Genomic DNA, 19766 nt, shown 5'->3' on the forward strand with positions numbered 1-19766 from the left:
GGAAGGGAGATAAGATGTCGATATCATCAGCTGGGGATTTGGGGCCAGTAACCTTGTTAGCCATCGCGTCCCCAGCGCAGAGCCCGCGGGCCCGGCCTCCCCGCCCGGCCAGCGCCAGGGCTGTGCCGCGGGTCCGGGTGGCCAAAGGGAAACGCGCTCTTTCGAAGCGAATCGAACACAGGGGATGTGTCACAGGCGTGTGGGAGCCCAAAAGGGCACAAGGGCACACTGCGGCCTCCCAGAACACGCGGTCCTGGAGGGCCTGGGAGCACAAGGGGAGAGGCCAGGCGGGGCCTGCAGGGCAGGCTGCCAGGGTCTCCGGGGCTGGCGGGGTCTCCGGGGCTGGCGGGGTCTCCGGGACTGGCGGGGTCTCCGGGACTGGCGGGGTCTCCGGGGCTGGCGGGGTCTCCGGGGCTGGCGGGGTCTCCGGGGCTGGCGGGGTCTCCGGGACTGGCGGGGTCTCCGGGACTGGCGGGGTCTCCGGGACTGGCGGGGTCTCCGGGGCTGGCGGGGTCTCGGGGCTGGCGGGGTCTCGGGGCTGGCGGGGTCTCGGGGCGGGCTGACGGGGCGGCCGGGAGAGGCACGGCGGCTCCGCCCGCGGCCAACCCTCCTGAGGGGGTTGGGGGCTGCAGGTGCTCCTTGTGACACTGACCACCTGCCGGGCCCTGTCCCCTCGGGGCCTTGAGACCTCGCCGCTGCTCTCTCGGGGGAGCCGCTGGGCAGCCCGGAGCCAGGAGAGCCAGGAAACCGAGTCCTCGGCCCAGCACGCAGAACAGACTAGAAAAGGGCAACCGTGCGGGCGCTAGGCAAATGAGCAGCATGACGTTTATATCACTGACTTTAACCCCAGGCTGCGCTCAGTCCCGCTTCCCCCCATCGCCACAGGCCGGTCCCGCTGTCAGAGACAAACGTCCCCCGCCTGGCCCGGCTGGTCCCCACCGTCCCCACCATCCCACCTGCCACAGTCCCCACCGTCCCACCTGCTGCAGTCCCCACCGTCCCACCTGCCGCAGTCCCACCGTCCCACCTGCCACAGTCCCCACCGTCCCACCTGCCACAGTCCCCACCGTCCCGCCTGCCACCGTCCCCACCGTCCCGCCTGCCACAGTCCCCACCTTCCCGCCTGCCCCAGTCCCCACCGTCCCGTCTGCCACCGTCCCCACCGTCCCACCTGCCACAGTCCCCACCGTCCCGCCTGCCACCGTCCCCACCGTCCCGCCTGCCACAGTCCCCACCTTCCCGCCTGCCCCAGTCCCCACTGTCCCGTCTGCCACCGTCCCCACCGTCCCACCTGCCACAGTCCCCACTGTCCCACCTGCCACAGTCCCCACTGTCCCACCTGCCACAATCCTCACCCTCCCGCCTGCCACAGTCCCCACTGGGAAGAGACTCCACATCCCTGTCTCTCCGCCAGCGGCTCCCGGTCTCCTTCCTCGCTCCCTTTGCTGACAAGCTCAGACAACCATCTGCCCCTTTCTTTCCTCTCGGCTCACGGCCTTGCAGGGAGGGTCGCCCGCCCCAGGGTCAGGGGGCCTCTGGGCACCAAGCCCCCGGGTGCCCTTCCCTCCTGGCCCTCTCCTCTCCACCGCTGCCTGCTGTCATCTGCAGACTCATCCGAAATGAATCCCTCTGACAATGAAAGCTGTTCCCTCTTCCCTTGTTACTGCCACTTTTCTTGAAGACTGCTCTTCCCTCTCGGCTTTCTCTTTCAAGAAATTAATTCATACTGACATTTAAGAATGATCACCTCTTTTTGTCGCTCTCAAATCCATGCATTGTGTCATTTGGTATGGCCTGCCATCCCTGCGCTGCCCAACCCCAGCTGGACCTGCACTCAGCATGTGGCCAGGTGGCCTGAGCTTCGTCATGTCCAAATGAACCTCCCAGTTAGCCAAGAAAACCTTTCTCCCGCTCATGCAGGTTGGAATGTTTGGGATTCTGTTGGAATTATCACGAGTACTTTAAATTTTCATGAACAATTTCTTTCTTCTTCATTTCTTCTGTACTATTTCCCTAAGCCCTGAGACTAGAGCAGTAAGTGCAGACAGTGCTGGTGACTGAACTGGACCCAGATGGCCTGAATTCTAATTCTGATGTGGCCACAGGCCAGCTGGGGACCCTGCTTCTGGGCCTTGGTTTCCTCACCTATGAAAAGGAATAAGAATAGTGCTTACCTCGTACAGCTGGTCTGAGAATTAGGTAAATGAGTTAGCAAATGTAAAGCCCTTAGAACAGTGCCTGGCACATACTAAGTGCCACGTAATTGTTAGCCAATAGTATTATTATTATTATTATTATTCCTTAAAACTTGAACTCTGGGAAAAACCTTTTAGAGTCTTATCTCAGGCAGTTTGCATACTCTTTCTTAACCTCAGTTTCTTTACAAAGTGTGACTTATGATAATACCTTCCTAAGAAGAATTAAAAGATATAAGTTAAGCACTTAATCAAGTAATCATTCAATACATTTTGGCTATTATTTGTGATATAATGTGTGATGATCAATGAAAATAATACTATCTTATGGAAAATCATCATAGAATCTTTATCCTCAAAAAGCCATTTTCAATTTATAGATTGCACCCTTTCCTGGTATATATGCATTTTTATATTATTAAAATCATAGGAATCATATCATTTTGCATTATTTTCAAATCATTTATACTATTTTGTTTCTGCATCATTTTAAACATGATCATTTGCATAGCACTTCATCATACTGCTCTACAACATTTGCTGACACATCTAGGTTTTGTGATTTTGGCATTCAGAGGAAACTGCCAAGAATATCTGTACAGCTTTGCCTTTTGGCTTCTCCGAGAATTATCTCCCAAAATTGTTCACAGGGAGACCTATGAACAAATATTTTCAACATTCTATACCTGTTTTTTATGTTAGGATCAAGGCCAAGTTGGCAAAATATTTTCTAATTTGGGAATGAAGGAGATAACTTTAACTCTATAACTTTGGCTTCACTGTCTAAGTGAAATGAAGCTAAGACTTGATTTATGGTGTCAGATTTGGGTGATTGAAACATATTACCCTTGCAGCTAAGGCTTCTTGCTCCTTTGCCTGACTCAACCCTATAATATTTGAAAGCTATTAGACTCTGTATGCACCCATGGGAACAGTGGCATTGTTTTCCTTTACAAATACCTTTTAAATAAATATTAACCATATTGCTTTGCCAAGTCATTTGGCCTATAAAATGAGGCATTTGCATGGATGATTTCTGAGGTCCTTGCCAGTTACAGTGTTTTTCCTTAGGCTTGCCAATGGTGAGGGCTATTTTTGTGGCTAGATAGCTGCATGTCTTACTTAAACTGCTCTGCCCTTTTCCCCTTTTGTAGAAGAGTGGAAAGAACATGGGCTTCCAAATCAGATAGAGGTGACTTGGGATTCTGCCACTGCCACTTACAAGCTTTGGGACATCTTGGAAGATGATATGGCTCCCTACACTTGTGTAACCTCAATCTTCCAGTTTTAACTGTTTCATGGCCAGACATCTGACTTGGGCTGGAGACTTGACCCAGCTGAGTGATACACAGGTTTCAGATAAAAGATAACAGCATTAGAGCCAGGGAGAAAGGAGAGAAAAGAGAGACAGAAGCAAAGATGAGAGGTGGTCAGTTAGCTCCGGAGCTCCAGGTGTTCAACACATACCACCCACTTCTTCTCCTTTGATATTTCTGTGATTGCCTGTCATATTCATGCTATAAAATTCTTACTAACCCCAGCCTAAGTGTGGTTCTGTTCTTGAAGCCAACATCTCTGATTTAGAAAAGACATTCAGGAACCTGTAATCTTCTCTTCTTACTTCATCTGTAAAATGAGAATAATAATACCTTCCTTGTAGGGTTGCTCTGAGGATGATATTCAATAACATACGGAAAGTCTCCCAGTAGAGGCCTGAAAACATAAGAATTCACATGATGTCTAATACCCTACCATGTCTGCCCATCATTCTGTAAGCACACCAATCCAATGAGTCTTTCAAATTGATTGCAAAAGTGAGTTCCTTGATATCATTCAGCCTATCTAATAAGTAGCCAGACTCCCTCCTCCACACTACCTTCCACGAGTAAAGGTGGGAGAGTGGGAGACAGCATTAATGGCCATTCTCTAGAAGTGATGCCTGTTCAGTGCTCCACAATGAAGAGCTGGAAGGCCTTTCAGGCTCTCTGCTGGGTGGAACAGCGCACCCCTCCTACAGCTCTCAACACCTGCGTAATTGGTGTAGTTGGAAACAGCCAAGAATGTGGTGCCCTTGACAATTCTAGAGAAATGTACAGTTTATGTTTCTGTGTGTATGTTGACAGACTACATCTAATTAAGTGGTTAAATGCACTGTGGCTCCCCAAGCATTGGTAGAAGACTTGAGATTTATTAAAAACCAAACTCCTATTCTTTTTCCCGTATTTATGGCATTGAACAAAAGACAATGGGATACCCAAGTCAACTGTTGGTCTATTTGGCAAAACAATAATTGTTGAGACTCTAAGTCAAACATCTTCTGTCTACCAAGCCTCCTCCGAGCCCTGCAATCAGGGTGCCCTCCCCTGACGTTGCACTGCCGGGCTGGGCTGACCTGCTCACCTGTCTGCCTTTGCTCATCAATTTTATGGCTAATAATTGTAGCTGGTATTTGTTGCAGATTATCCTATCTGCCAGAACTGCCTTACAAGCATTGTTTCATTCATTCATCAAACAGTCCTTTCAAGTAGTACTGTTGTTCCTCCACCTCTTACAGATAATAAAGCCAAGCCAGGGAGCAGTTACATAGTAAGTCCAAGTTCACGCAGCTGCTAAGAAGTGGTGTCTACCTGATCCAAAGGCTGTGCCATAGCCACTGCCCCATCCTGCCTCTGGGCATGGGTAGACGTCATCTCTTTTTCCACCCCGCCACCCAGCTCTGAGCCTGGCAGAGGGAGGTGCTCAGTCACTGTCGACCAGTGTTGCACGGAGCAGAAATGCCGGGGACGGTGACACCTTAGCTGTGACTGATTGGGTGTCTGATTCTCTGCTGTGAATAGGAGGGTGCTGGATCAGGCATGTTCCCTGGCCCCTCGCTCTCTCTGTCCACCTCATTTGTCCTGCTTCCTCAGTCCTCCTCCCTCCTAGCCGCAGCATGAGGATTCAAGGTTGGAGCTCAGTGCAAAGGGAAAACAGAACTCTGAATGGTCTGTGTGGGATTGGAGAAGAGAGACAGAGTTTCAGAGAGAGAGGAGGGGAGACTGGAAGAGAGACATTAAAATTTACATGGAGGGAAATATTTAACTAATGAAAACCAGATGTTATATTAAATAAGCATATCAGAATGTCGAGGTTTTGCATGCTACCTCAGTGCCCTGTTCTCTCCTATTTGACTTAGTCCCGGAATAATCTGATGAGTGTGGCTTAAAGATACAGATCACACGTGGAATTGGGTGTTACTCAAGCAAACAAAATATCTGGGCAATATATCTACTTTATGCACTCAAGCAAGGAAGAAGTCCCCAAGAACTCATCAGTCTCCTGGTCTGCAAAGAATATAGAAACAACATGAGCACAGAAGGAAAAGTAAGCAAAAAATCTTTACTATTGGTAATATCTTCTCATTAGTATAATAAACAAAGGGATACAGTATTTGGTGACTAATTTAAAATTCATATCTGAATTAGAAATGATACACTGAATACAATATGTAATATATGCTATAATTTATAATGTCTACTAAACTACAATGGAAATAAGCTATCCTAAATAACAAAAATGTATCAAATTTCTATGTGTTAAAGTCTGTTTCCTACTTCAAATATTTGCAGTAAAGTGAGTTTATTCCAAGCTAATCATAACTAATTTGTAATTCTAAAGTCGGAAAACTCTGTAATCATGAAGTTACCTTTTTTCAAAGAAATGAGTTGTAAAAAAAAAGTTATATTTTTTTAGGAAACCATAATTTAAATGCATTAATCTTTGTAATCAGATTGTTTTTATGAACACCAGAAAGTTAAGTGTGACAAAAGTTTTGTGAGAAGACTTCGATTGACAAGACTGAAATATCCTTTTAATCTTAAATAAAACACTTACAAAAGGCACATCAATCTCCAAATGTTATGATCACCAAGGTCAAGCCAGACAACATCGCCATGCAAATTCTGATTTGAAAAGCTCTGTTATGGCACAATTTAGGCAATTTCCACAGAAATCCTACGGAACAATATCTTCCCCATATAAAAATCAGCATGATTTTATGGAAAATTAATACTAATACAATTTGAATTACTTAGTAGAGCTAGGAACACAGGTTCTAAGCCTGCCAGAAATTTATACTTACTTCTTCCATGTGTTGACAGGGGAATGGCATGTGGCCATTCAATGTAATCAAATCCTGTTTCTAACTGCTTACTTACAAGAGGCTGTGCAACATTTCCAGCACATTTGCTGTGTTAGGAGTGGAGCACACAGTAAAACGTCTTGCTAGGCTCTCAATTTAAAGGTTCTGACGTTTGTATACACACACACTGTCTGACAAAACAGGCTCATACCCAAAAGATCAGTTAGAAATTATGAGTGGCCAATTGTCAGTGTTCTTATTCCATCTTACTTTATTTTCACTGGTTACTGATTAGTATTTGCCTTCTAAAGGAAAAATAATTAGGAAAAAGAAAAATTAAATTTACCAAACTCAGCTTAAGATACATAATGAGTTCATTAAGCAAAAGTGAGCTATAAACCAATTCTATTAATGAAAACAATAAATGGTAAAATAAGCAATCGATCCTCCCCTCTCAAGCGCAGTGTTAATAACTTAGCATTTTGATAGCGTTTCATTTATGTTTGTCCTGCCTGCATTTTATTTTCCTGAATGCTACATGGTGAAAGCACCAACATCTACTTCATAAGGTGGTTATGAGAATTTAAAAAACTAATGCTGTAAGCACTTAGAACAGTACCTGGTACATAGAAATAAGTCAATAAATGTTAGTCACCACTATTATTTCTGTTGCTATTTAACTTTTTGTTAACTTTTAACAGCCATGGGGTAGTGAAAGTTAAGGCTGGATTGATCTTCATTCCCTAGACAGGGATCCTCAATCTTTTCATCCAGAAAATACAGCCAATATTCAATACTACTATCCTGGCAGCGCCTTGTCAGGTCTAAAGACAAAGCCTGGCTCTCCCCCCAGCAGGGCCACATGTGCCTGTCACATCACAGGCACCTGACAATCAGGACCTTCCTGCTACAAGGATGCTGTTTCCAAGAATTCTCATATTTATTTATTTTGGCATTGACCATGTTGATCACCCTGCAAAGTGGAAGGATTTGACAAATAATGAAAATGAATTCTCAGAGCAATAAATTTCTATTGAATTGATCATATTTACAATGATGTCAATTCTCACCAGAAAGAGCTCTGGTAACTGCACACATTTTACACCAATGAAAATAGGTTTTATGACACATTCCCACTCACTGAAAATATGTGTTCAACTTTCATTTTTAGAGCTTCTGAGGATAAGCTATGCTAGCTAAAAATTCAAACACACAATTCTCCAGTTTTAAAATATATGTGTGTGTGAGTGAGTGTATATAAACATACAAACACACACCACTAGCTCTAACCTCTGTAATTTTTGGCCCCAATCTAATCTGGAAGGAGCCTCTACATGTAAATTATGTAACCAAACAGCTTGCCAAAGCTAAGTTTCCAATGAATGACGCAAACAATTAGTACACTGGTGTGTGAAGAGAAATTGGAGGAGAAAAGGCAAGTAGAGAAGAGTTGTCATCCCAGGGCAGGGGGCAAGGAAGTATGTAACTGTCATTACAAAGACAGATCCTTTGTCCTAAGCAGAAAATTGAGCAAGGAAGTAATGGATTGATGTGAACAGACACTGGCTCTGTCAGGAAAATAATAGTGATTTGGAACTTTAAGTAGAAGCCAACAGTTGTTCATAAACAATGGATTTTAGGACAGCTTTAGACAATAGCAGAATAAGCACCTTTTGGGGAAAAAAATAACATGGGGATGGCCTAAAATAATATATTCTCTTATATCTAAGTGTCTTATTACAGTTACTTCTGTTTCTCTTTTCTGATGATATTGCTTTATACTTTTTTTTCAGATACACAGATACTTTTTTTTTACAGATACACTTTGTAAACCGGAAGTGCTCATGGGCTAGATGTTCCATGTACAAAGATGAAAAAAGCCAATCCCTGACTTCAAGAGGGGACAAATGGTGTCATCATTTTGTTTCATTTTCCAGGTGATAAAATGCAAAGCCGCGGTACTATGGGAGCTAAACAAACCTTTTTCCATTGAGGAAGTGGAGGTTGCACCCCCTAAGGCCCATGAAGTTCGTGTTAAGGTGAAACATTTTTTCCACTTCTATTTAATTTTAGCTTTAAAAAAGTTCAGAAAATATTAAAAATGGAAAAACCAAAACTCCATTAAGAGGCACATTGTATATGGTATATGGAATTAGATTTGTTGTCAAGGAGACATGTGAATATGAATTGTTAAATTGTTTAAAAGTGACCAAAGAGTGTATACAATACAATCCTGGTAAAATAAAAAATAATTTGTCTGTATATTTAAAAAGTGCAAAGGGATATATCAAGATATCAAAAATCAATTAGCATTAGGTACTTTCTTGGAGTTAATCTGCAATTTCTAATTCTATAAAAATGCATTTTTGTTTCATATAAGATAAATATTTCAAGATAGATTATTTCCCAGATTATTCCAAATTCTTTAATTCAGGGAAGGAGGGTAAAGAAGGGTTTCAGACTGCATAGCCTTGCTTGGGGATAAACTGCATCTTTTATATTTGGAAAGAGTAGGAATTATTAGCAAAATCCTGAAAAACATTTTAGAAGCACAATTTTGGAAAACTGTGTATGTTAACTCCATCTGAGGGTCATAATCCTCCTGAATCTGACCATCTTCCCTTTTCTCTGCAGATGGTGGCCGTAGGAATCTGCCATACTGATAACCATGTGGTCACAGGCACCATTGTGCTCCCTCTGCCTGTGATCCCAGGGCATGAGTCCGCTGGCATTGTGGAGAGCATTGGAGAAGGGGTGACCACAGTCAAACCAGGTACAGAAGTCACACTCAGGGGATGTCCCTTGGTTCATGACCCCAAGACCATCCAGCCTGAGGGAAACTGAGGCAAAGGGAGATGGAGGATCTTGCACAAGGTCACAGCCCAGCTGGGCCCTGAAGTGTATCCTGCTCCCTCCCTGCCTGACCGGGGCTCGTGGGCATCCGGGCGCTCATGTATCCTCCCCTTCAGCGCATTTTTGAGCACCTATTGATACACAAGGTGCCAGACACAGGTTAGAGCGCAGGGACAAGAGAGATCACAGGAGACACAGCGCCTGCCACTGTCGAGTCCATCACAGTAACCCCAGTCCAGTGCTGCGGGGCACTGTCTTCTGCCAGGGTCCACACAGAACGAGCAGGGGGACAAGGGAATCACGCCAGCTCGGCCCGAGTCTCTAGGGCAGCGTGTGGAATCTGCTCTGTGCGGAGTGCACACGGGGCTGGGTGGCCACAGCAGAATCAGCACGGTCCTGGCTTAGGTGACACGTGACAAACGTCACCAATTTCCTCTTCCCACCGAGCCTCTCTTCTTCCGCAGGAAATGAATGACACAGACGAAATGAAGGAACACAGCAGAAGGCACCTCGCCACCAACAGTCTGTTGTATTACCTTTAGCCATGACTAAATGTGACTGCTTACAAATTATAAATTATTTTATCTTTAATATTTATTTACCCTAATTTTATTGTGTAGTCATATAAATGCTTTCACAGGGAAAGGGTGACTAAATGGAAAATTTTCATTATCACCATTCCCCCATAAGGTCTATCTATAAAATTTGGTTGGCCAGCCATTTTTCTTGGTCTTGTAGGATAGGTAAAATAGATGTTTATAAATAAGAATTATGTTTAATTCTAAAAAATCCCTTTAGCCAAGAGATTTGATCTTTCACCTTACCAAATACTTAAAACTGTGAACAGTGAATAATAAAACCAACGGTCTAGTTTGAGCTTCTACTCTTCGAACTTCCTATAGCTAGAAATAAATTAATAACAAAATGACACCCTTTCTTTTCACCCCTTCTCCTTTCACCATAGCAGGAAAAAGAGAAAATTCATAAATTATCAACTAAAAACACCTGAAAGTCAGCTCTTCTCCTAAAAGAACGTGCCTAACTCATAGTTGAGGGTTAAGGTTTTCAGAGTCATTTCTTCCATTCTTCTTTGTGCCTATTTTTGTTAGTTTTCCTCAAAGAGAAATTAAGATATTTTTAAAACGCATTCACTACATATTAAAGATAAGCATAGTCACTTTGAAAAGCCAAGAATTGGTTATCCAAATTTCAAAAATCTCATTTTTCAAATATCCAAAAATCTCATTTTTATGTTAGCTCAAATTATTATGAAATATCACCTCTCCCCAACTTCCTGTGGACGTATGGTAGCCCACTTTCAACTATAAATGTTATCGATCCTTACAGTGAGAATTTTACATATTTAATCAGGACACTCAATAAAAGTTAACTATACACAGAAATAATTTTTAAAATCCATGTTGTTTTCCACATTTACATTTCTTCTTCAGGAATCTTGAGGCACATGGAACCCAAACCAACACCAATGCTGGCAGCCAATGACCAGTGACACAATAGTGACTGGACCCTAGTTCATGGACACTCTCACAAGCTCTAAGTTCTTCCTCTGTAAATTTCTGGAAATTTCACAAGAATCTGTTTTATCCCCCTCCAGGTGACAAAGTCATCCCACTCTTTACTCCTCAGTGTGGAAAATGCAGAATCTGTAAACATCCTGAAAGCAATTTCTGCTTAAAGAACGAGTAGGTTTTTGCTCCTCTCTTTGCCCAGCCCTTGAGTTTGCACATAGTCATGTTCCTCTCTCACACCCTGGTGTGTCTGTGTCGCACTGAGCAGCCTGGGCAAGCTTCGGGGGACCATGCAGGACGGCACCACCAGGTTCACCTGCAAGGGGAAGCCGGTCCACCACTTCCTCGGCATCAGCACCTTCTCCCAGTACACCGTGGTGGATGAGAACGCCGTGGCCAAGATCGATGCAGCTGCACCACTGGAGAAAGTTTGCCTCATTGGCTGTGGATTCTCCACTGGTTATGGGTCTGCAGTCAAAATTGCCAAGGTAGGCGCGCCAATGGGCAGTAAGACCACTTACACTCAGATTGGCAGGAGCCATAAAGGAAGCAATTTCTCACAAGAGTCAGAGATTATTTTCATAGCTGTGCAGTGTTGATTACGAGCAGAAAAATGGCCCCCGAAGGAACAGAGAACATGTCTCCAAAACTCAACTGTTAATTGAAAATTTCAACTGATTGAAACAACTAATTGAAAAATTCAACTGATAAACAGCTGCTCATACTTGGTTAGGAAAAACTAAAGATTTCATTTGCAATCATTATTCTTCTATATTTTTCCTTTTTTGAGATATTAAATTTTAGGGTCGAGAGTTCATTTAGTCATTTATTCTACAATTACAGAGCACCTGGGCATGCATTAGGCACGGGAGGTTCTGAGGCAGCAAAGATAAAGGAAAGGAAGGGTTTGCCTTGCAAGAGCATGCAGTCCATGGATCCCCCGCTCCCACGTTTAGGGTCAACAGTAGATTCCAAAGCTTTACCTGATACATTTGCAAACCAAAGTCACCCACTCTGCGGATTCTTCACAGGGAAGTAATAAGGCTTCGGTGACAGGCTTATTTCACCCACTGTTGGAGTCATCTGCGTCTCCTTCCCCGCCATGAACACACACACACTCCCCACAAGTGGTCAGTTTCAAGGAGAAATGCTTTAAAGGCTCCTCTTCCTCACAAAAGGCTGAAAATCTAGCAGTGTATCTAGCAGTACTCTTCATTTTGTGAAACGGAGGTCCCAAGACATAAAGCTCCCTGCTGGTTAGTATGAGAGCTGACATTGAAATATCTTTCTAAAATCTCTTGCTGTATCTTAAATCACAATACGTAATTGCTAGCACTTTCAAATCACAATCACAAGACTTGCATTTTTCTTAGTAAGGTAGAAAGTATTATTGTACCATGTCGTACTGAACAACATTTGGTGGATGAATGAGTGAATAGACACACTTAAGGGAATGTACCAATGAGATTACTGGGGACAGGAAGAGCATTTTACCCACACTGAAGGCTGACTGTAGAAGTCTAGACTTATTAAACAGCCCGTGGACAATTTAAACAATTTAGAGTACATCTTTCCAAATGTCTGTGACTTTGGCACTTACTCCCTTGAGCGATTGTCTCATCTGTTTTGCAGGTGGTCCAAGTGGGCCTCCCCATAGAGGAGAAGCTCAGAATACTCATAATATAGGATTTTATTCACTATTGACATATAGACCAACTTTTTGTTGCATTATTGTTCACTAGTGTATTTTTTAAAGCAGGGTTTACTGGTCATGACTACCGAAAGTTAATGAACCAAGCAGTGAATCATTGAGGGTTTGACTGAATAATTTCTCAGTCTCCATAAGTAGCCTTTTCCACTTATGCCATTTTCCACAAGCTGCCCTTGTGCATGTATGAGATACGAAAGCTGCTATCAGTGGCTCTCTGCCATTTAGATTCTCTTCAAGATTGCCGTCACGGACATTTAAAACTCAAAGATCATCCAGTCCCGTTGGGCTCACCTGGGGACTGGGTTGCACCTGCAGAGATTCTGATTTAACTGGTACAGGCTGTGACTTGGGCATTGGGATGTTTTAAAGCTCACCAGATGAGTGTAATATGCAGCAAAGCATGAGAACCACTGACCTACTTTGACCCCTCAATTTAAACATGAAACAACTAAAGCTTTTGACAACAGATCGGACATGAGAGCCTGAGTGACTCTTGACAACAGACAAGGCATGGCACTTTATAAAGCCTAGGCACATTCCAGCAATCATTACTTAATCCATTTTTGCATTTCTCAATACACAGGTCACCCAGGGCTCTAGCTGTGCTGTGTTTGGCCTGGGAGGTGTTGGCCTGTCTGTCATCATGGGCTGTAAAGCAGCCGGAGCAGCCAGGATCATTGGTGTGGACATCAACAAGAATAAATTTGCAAAGGCCAAAGAGTTGGGTGCCACTGAATGCATCGACCCTCAAGACCACAAGAAACCCATCCATGAGGTGATCAATGAAATGGCTGACGGAGGTGTGGATTTTTCGTTTGAGGTCGTTGGTCTGCGTGACACTCTGGTACGTACAATGATATGTGGAAATTTCTGCTTCTGCAATTTGGAGTGTGCTTTAGACAGCAGAGTATAAATATTGGGCATAAGTAATATTTTTAACATAATGAATGGTAATTTTCCATCTCACCTGGCTTGTTTAATTTATTGTTGAGAAATCTTTCATTCCATCACCTAAGCAGGCCTGCCTCAAGTAATATTTCCATTTTAGAGAAGAAAAGGGTTTGTTTGTAATTGAACCATTACAGAGTTACTTGGTTAATTTTTAGTAAAAAAAATTCAAACTCTAGTAAATGTAAACAATACAAATTCTGTTCTCAAATTGGTATTATTTTCCCTCCATATTCTTAACAAAAATGGCTTAACAATTCTTTACATGCTTTAATCTATTCTAATGTTTTCATATATCATACTTTTCCTAAAAGGAATGAGCAATTTTAGGTACAGAATTATTTCATTAACTGAAAATGTGCCCTAAGGAAACTGAAAATGATGCCCTGCTTTAGGGCATCCTGTATTTTTACCACAGAGAGAGCACAGTGCCTGGTGCCTATCTTGTACCCAATATCGATATGTTGGACTTAATACTTTAAAAAATCAACGATTTACCAGCCCCAAAACTGGAGAGCTACATACCTATCTCATTGCATTGTTTATGGATTGCATGAGATAACACAGGTAAGGGACTGAGCACAGTGCCACCTGTCCTACAGCAAGCTCTCAAGAAATGTCAGCCAGCGTTAGTATTATTGATATGAAATACTATTTCCAATCTTGCAGTGCTTGTGCCATCTTTGAAAAATACATCCTATTACTTTCAAATAAGTACAAATATCATCAGCTGCAATGGAAAACACATCTCCAGCTATATTTTACCCACACTGAATCTTCTAGAATCCTGCTGAATAAGTCCACAGAGACCAACAACTCCCCATTGCTGAGGTTCTCCAGGAAGTCTCAGCAGTGTGGTGAAGGGGAGCAGCACCCTGAAAGTAGAGCCCTTTGCAGCCTTGATCTGGGACAACATGCTGTACAAGCATGGAGATTCACAAGAATCCAACTTTCTCCCAGGCTGTAGTTTTCATTTTTATGCTCCTTTACTATTGTTTTCATCAATTTTCTCATGTGGAGCTGAATTGCTGCCTTATTTGAAGATACCAAATGCCAGACAGACACATGTTCTGAGGATATCTGGTCTTCCAAATGTCATCATGCAAAATCAGAGGACTAATCATTATTTGTCTTAGGGGATCCTAAACAATTTTCTTACTACAGAACATGTTCAAAAGGTGACTAGAGAGGGAAGACTTTCTGGACCGACTTTTGAGGTTACAGAATAATAGGTGTAGTGTAAAGATAAACCAATATACATTTGAGGGAAGGAAAAACAATGTTTCAAACATATCCCTTTTAGAAATGGAAAAAAGAATAGTAATTGATTAAAAAGGGAAACCATCAAGTAGACAAGAGACAAATTTTGAGGATGTAGTCATTGCATCTCCTTAACCAACAAATTCTTTGGTTCAATGTGCCAGGTTCAAATCATCTACTTAATAAATCATTGAAAAATGGATTAACTAGCTCAAAGATTGCCTGAGAATTATGTGATGATGAAACAGTACCCTTCCTTAACGAACCATAATTTACATGTTTGTAATGATGTTTGCCTCCTTATTACTTTAGAAGAAAGTGTTAACTACACACAAATGCATTCATCTATTTTTTCATTCAAAAAACATTTTCTGGGCATTTCCTAAATCCACAGCACTAACCTAGACAGAAAAAGGAATGAAAAACAAAAAGATGTAATCTCCTCCCTCTGCACACTCACAATCTAGCTAAATCCATATTATCAGTAGAGACTATCAGAGAGTCCGTTGTAAGGACACTCAGTGTTGATTTTATTCCAGATGTCTGCCCTGTTATGTTGTCACGAGGCGTGTGGCACAAGCGTCGTTGTCGGGGTAGCTCCTGGTTCTGATACCCTTTCCGTCAACCCTCTAGTGCTACTGACTGGCCGCACGTGGACAGGAGGTATTTTTGGAGGTATGTACTTACACTTAAAGGCCAAATTGTCATTAACCTCAAAATCTCTCCCCTTTTACAAGTGACAAGGCCAGATTTTGGAAAGCCACATGGTCAAAAATTAATCAAAACTCCTGTGGCATCTGTAGGCTCCAAATCAACTAGATGTGGAACTAAGGAAGACAGAGGTCCTAAGACAGAATATCCTCCTGTCCCTTTAAACTAACTAGAATCTCTTTTATACTCGTGACTGCATAAGACACCCAAATTTCTAATGGGACAGAGAAAGTCTATAGCACATGTGAATCTATAATTCATGTCTACACTCATCGCCCAAATTGAGACAACTGCTAAATTTTCTCCTTGACTTTGGGCATAATCCTCTGCACTAGAATTTCTCCATGAGACAGCTAATGACTTAAGGGCCCTTGTTCATCTGGGAAGATTTTCTTTAAAAGTCAAAGCACTGCAAAAGAACATCTATCAAAGCACTCTGTATCTCTGTGACCTCAGTAATAGTAGTCTGAGGAATGTGGCACATTTTATAAACTTTCATCTCAAGCTTATTTGGAAAGTCTTCTCTCCAATTCTCCTCCTCACCCCTGGCTGAATCTAACAATGATATTGTTTCTTTTCAGGCTATAAGAGTAAAGACTCTGTCCCCAAACTTGTGGCTGATTTTATGGCTAAGAAGTACTCATTTGATGCATTAATATCTCATGTTATGCCTTTTGAAAAAATAAATGAAGGATTTGACCTGCTTCGCTCTGGAAAGAGGTAGGTTGTAAGTTGTTCGTTTTTGCTTTTTGTGGTAGGGGGTTGGCTAGCAGAGAATGAAAAAGTAGAACGATGAGAGAAAATGGGAGTGCCTCGGGTTTGCGTTACCAGCTCAGGCTTCCCATGTAGAGCACCGAGACGCTACCGTGGGAGCTGAGAACAGTCGTGTTGCACTTCCTGCTCTGTCGGAGCCAAATTATGTTGGTTACAGCAAAAGGAAGGATCAGAGCCACTCAGCCTTCTTTGCAAGAGACACTCACCTTTGCCAAAAAAAATACTTGGGTCACACAATCCTAATTACACTATGGAGTCACTGAAGCCTCTGCCTGGACCCCTGAATAAGGCTGACATTTAGGGACTGTAAATTTAAATTATATTCAGGACATGCCCAATACTTTCATATTGGGAGGAGATAGAACTACACCGGGATTTTTTTCTATTCAGACACTGCTAGGTTTTCTTTTTCTTTCTTTCTTTATGTTTTTGTTTTTGTAGCTTACAAAGAAATTTTTACAAATAAAAGTTAATATAAAGGGGAAGGGTACAAAACACTTTTAAATGTTTGTCTTAACTTTTCTCTAAAGCTTAGAAAATAAGCCAATTCTATTAAATATTTACTACTTCTAACATTTACCATTTACAGCCACCTACTCAGATGAATTTCGTCACCTGCATTTAAACAAAGCACAACTAGTAATAGGCAGTTGTATCTAACCCCTGCCTTCTAGCCCCATAGTCCATGGTTTTTATGCTACCCCACACTTCTTCTCATGGGGTTTTTAACTTTAAGTAGTATTTCCTGGGCACTCACATCAAATGTTATACTAGACACTTCATCTGACTAATATTCTTGAGAAAGGAAAGAAACAAGCAGCTACAGAGCACCAGCTGTTCTACTAATTGTCTTATCTGTATTATCTTATGTGATTCCCAAACAATACGGATATTCCAGTTTTAATTTCACCATCTTAGGAGAAACCTGAGACTCAGAGAGGACACATCCAGGCCCAAACCATGCAGGTAGTTGAGAGGGGAGCAGAATTCAAAGATCTGGTTGTTAGCAAATCAATTTACTTTCTATTAAAATACACTGCAAGTGTGTGTGTGTGTGTGTGTGTGTGTGTGTGTGTGTGTGTTTACACATACATATATGTATATATAGACTACAGTAGTCACCAAACGTTAGTTATTATCCTCATTATGATTATCATCATCATGTTGGAAAGATGATGTGTATAAAGAGATGATCAAACCCAGACAGCAGTGTTGAACAACAAAGGAATTCATTAGGTGCACCTAAATGCACTTTATGAGAGTGTCATACAATTCAATATATGCATTTACATATAATGAATCCTACTAATATAAGCAAAGATCAAAAATTGCAATGCTTGATATTGGTAAAGGTAAGGTGACATGGGCACCTATGTGGGCTGCTTGTAGGAGTATTAATTGTTACATCCTTTTGGAAAAGGAATTTGATAATTTGTATCAGAAACATTGAGAAACCTTAGATCCTTTGTGCCAGCAATTTCATTTCTAGAAAACTATTCTACAGAAATAATCAAATATTCAAACATACATATGTGTTTAAGCATATGTATCTGTTATGTATAATATAAAAGACTAGAAACATCCTGAAAGTCCAACATTAAGCAGATGACTAAATAAATTCCAATTATGTATTACAAATTCATGAAGCCATTAAAAAGAAATGATTGCATTACACTGGGAGAGTCTCTTGATATCATCTTTGTTCATAAAATAGAGAATACTAATTATATATATAATCTGATCCCAAATTTTCAACAAGCACAGATGTCTATTAAAAAGTTTATTAAAATACAAGAAAATACTAACAATGGTGATTTCAAGGTTGTGGGATTACAGATTATTATTCTTTCTTCTTTATACTGTCCTGTACTTTATAAATTATCTACATGTTTTCTTATATTTGTATAACATATATATGTAAAATATTTTAAAGAGGCATGAAGACCATGTTCTTCTAAAGCCATTTAACCATCAGAAGATGGTTTTTAGAAAGGGTATGATGTGTAAAGCCAAGTGTAAATGTTACATTTCCAACTTTTACAAGAATGAAGTCTCTTACAGTTAATACAAACAGCTTTATTATCTAATTTTAAGAATCTTTAAACATCTCTACATTAAAGCTCTATTACATTTTCAGCATAGCCCTAGCGTCATTAAATTAACAGTTCCTCCAGGCTTGTATCTTGTAATTTATACAATTTTGTATTTACGCAATTTGGAATGCCAGCACGCCACACTAGAGGCATGACCTGAACCAAGCTATAAACCTGTCTAAATCTCAGTTTTTATAATCTCTCAAATGGAAGTAAAAGGAAACCCTGCTTGCCCCATGGTTTAGGTTGAGGCTGAGGTTTAAATGAGATAATGAATGAAAAGTATCCACAACGTTTGTGACAAATCGGAAGAACTTTTTACATATTATTGCCCTTTGTTGTTTTATATTCCCTCAATTGCCAGGAACATGGGCACTCAAAAATGATTTTTTGAGGATGCTAATATAGAATTGAAGTCTAAATGACAGTCATGGCCAGGATATTATGAGCGAGCTTAAGATTAAACACAAGAGAGAAGAACAACAACAAAAAAGATGAACTGTGTTTTTATTTGATTTGACCCAAATAGTTAGGGTGGGGATGCCATAGCTGGGAGCCCAGACAGGTTTTCACTAAGACACCTCAGATGCTCCCTGGACCCTCTCCAGGAAGAGTGTGAATGTCTCCGTGTTGACACACTGTCTTTTCTGTCCCATTGCAGCATCCGGACCGTCCTGACATTCTGAGACCACACAGACGCCTTCCGGAAGCAGCTTCAGCCTCCTCCACCCGCACCCTCTGCAGCACCAACGGGGCAATGTCATTGATTCTGTCGTCAGAGATGTTAGCAATAAACCTCACACGGGAGCTTCCCGAAGGAAACAGAAATCGATATGAAATTGTTTTTCAAGCAAACGTTGAAAATCCAAGTGGAAGGGAGATAAGATGTCGATATCATCAGCTGGGGATTTGGGGCCAGTAACCTTGTTAGCCATCGCGTCCCCAGCGCAGAGCCCGCGGGCCCGGCCTCCCCGCCCGGCCAGCGCCAGGGCTGTGCCGCGGGTCCGGGTGGCCAAAGGGAAACGCGCTCTTTCGAAGCGAATCGAACACAGGGGATGTGTCACAGGCGTGTGGGAGCCCAAAAGGGCACAAGGGCACACTGCGGCCTCCCAGAACACGCGGTCCTGGAGGGCCTGGGAGCACAAGGGGAGAGGCCAGGCGGGGCCTGCAGGGCAGGCTGCCAGGGTCTCCGGGGCTGGCGGGGTCTCCGGGGCTGGCGGGGTCTCCGGGACTGGCGGGGTCTCCGGGACTGGCGGGGTCTCCGGGACTGGCGGGGTCTCCGGGGCTGGCGGGGTCTCGGGGCTGGCGGGGTCTCGGGGCGGGCTGACGGGGCGGCCGGGAGAGGCACGGCGGCTCCGCCCGCGGCCAACCCTCCTGAGGGGGTTGGGGGCTGCAGGTGCTCCTTGTGACACTGACCACCTGCCGGGCCCTGTCCCCTCGGGGCCTTGAGACCTCGCCGCTGCTCTCTCGGGGGAGCCGCTGGGCAGCCCGGAGCCAGGAGAGCCAGGAAACCGAGTCCTCGGCCCAGCACGCAGAACAGACTAGAAAAGGGCAACCGTGCGGGCGCTAGGC

At 42.9% G+C, this 19766-nt stretch overlaps 1 protein-coding gene across 1 annotated transcript; it reads left to right on the top strand.

The window, feature by feature from the left end:
• The first annotated feature begins 5339 nt into the window (after positions 1–5339).
• On the top strand, positions 5340–19022 carry LOC142865524 (alcohol dehydrogenase 1C-like). Its single transcript, XM_075998622.1, has 9 exons — positions 5340–5558; positions 8253–8354; positions 8950–9088; positions 10784–10871; positions 10966–11185; positions 12992–13252; positions 15156–15291; positions 15909–16047; positions 18856–19022. Exons 1-9 carry the CDS (start codon positions 5541–5543, stop codon positions 18878–18880), a joined length of 1128 nt encoding a protein of 375 aa, XP_075854737.1. The 5' UTR covers positions 5340–5540; the 3' UTR covers positions 18881–19022.
• Positions 19023–19766: the final 744 nt, after the last annotated feature.

The sequence above is a fragment of the Microcebus murinus genome, chromosome 29 (assembly GCF_040939455.1).
Source record: "Microcebus murinus isolate Inina chromosome 29, M.murinus_Inina_mat1.0, whole genome shotgun sequence".
In the NCBI taxonomy this organism is placed as follows: domain Eukaryota; kingdom Metazoa; phylum Chordata; class Mammalia; order Primates; family Cheirogaleidae; genus Microcebus; species Microcebus murinus.

Bases quoted from the DNA above. Each gene is read 5' to 3' on its own strand.
- LOC142865524 (XM_075998622.1), top strand. The intron at 9,089-10,783 runs GTACAGAAGTCA...ATCCCCCTCCAG, and splicing joins GGTGACCACAGTCAAACCAG to GTGACAAAGTCATCCCACTC. The intron at 13,253-15,155 runs GTACGTACAATG...ATTTTATTCCAG, and splicing joins TTGGTCTGCGTGACACTCTG to ATGTCTGCCCTGTTATGTTG.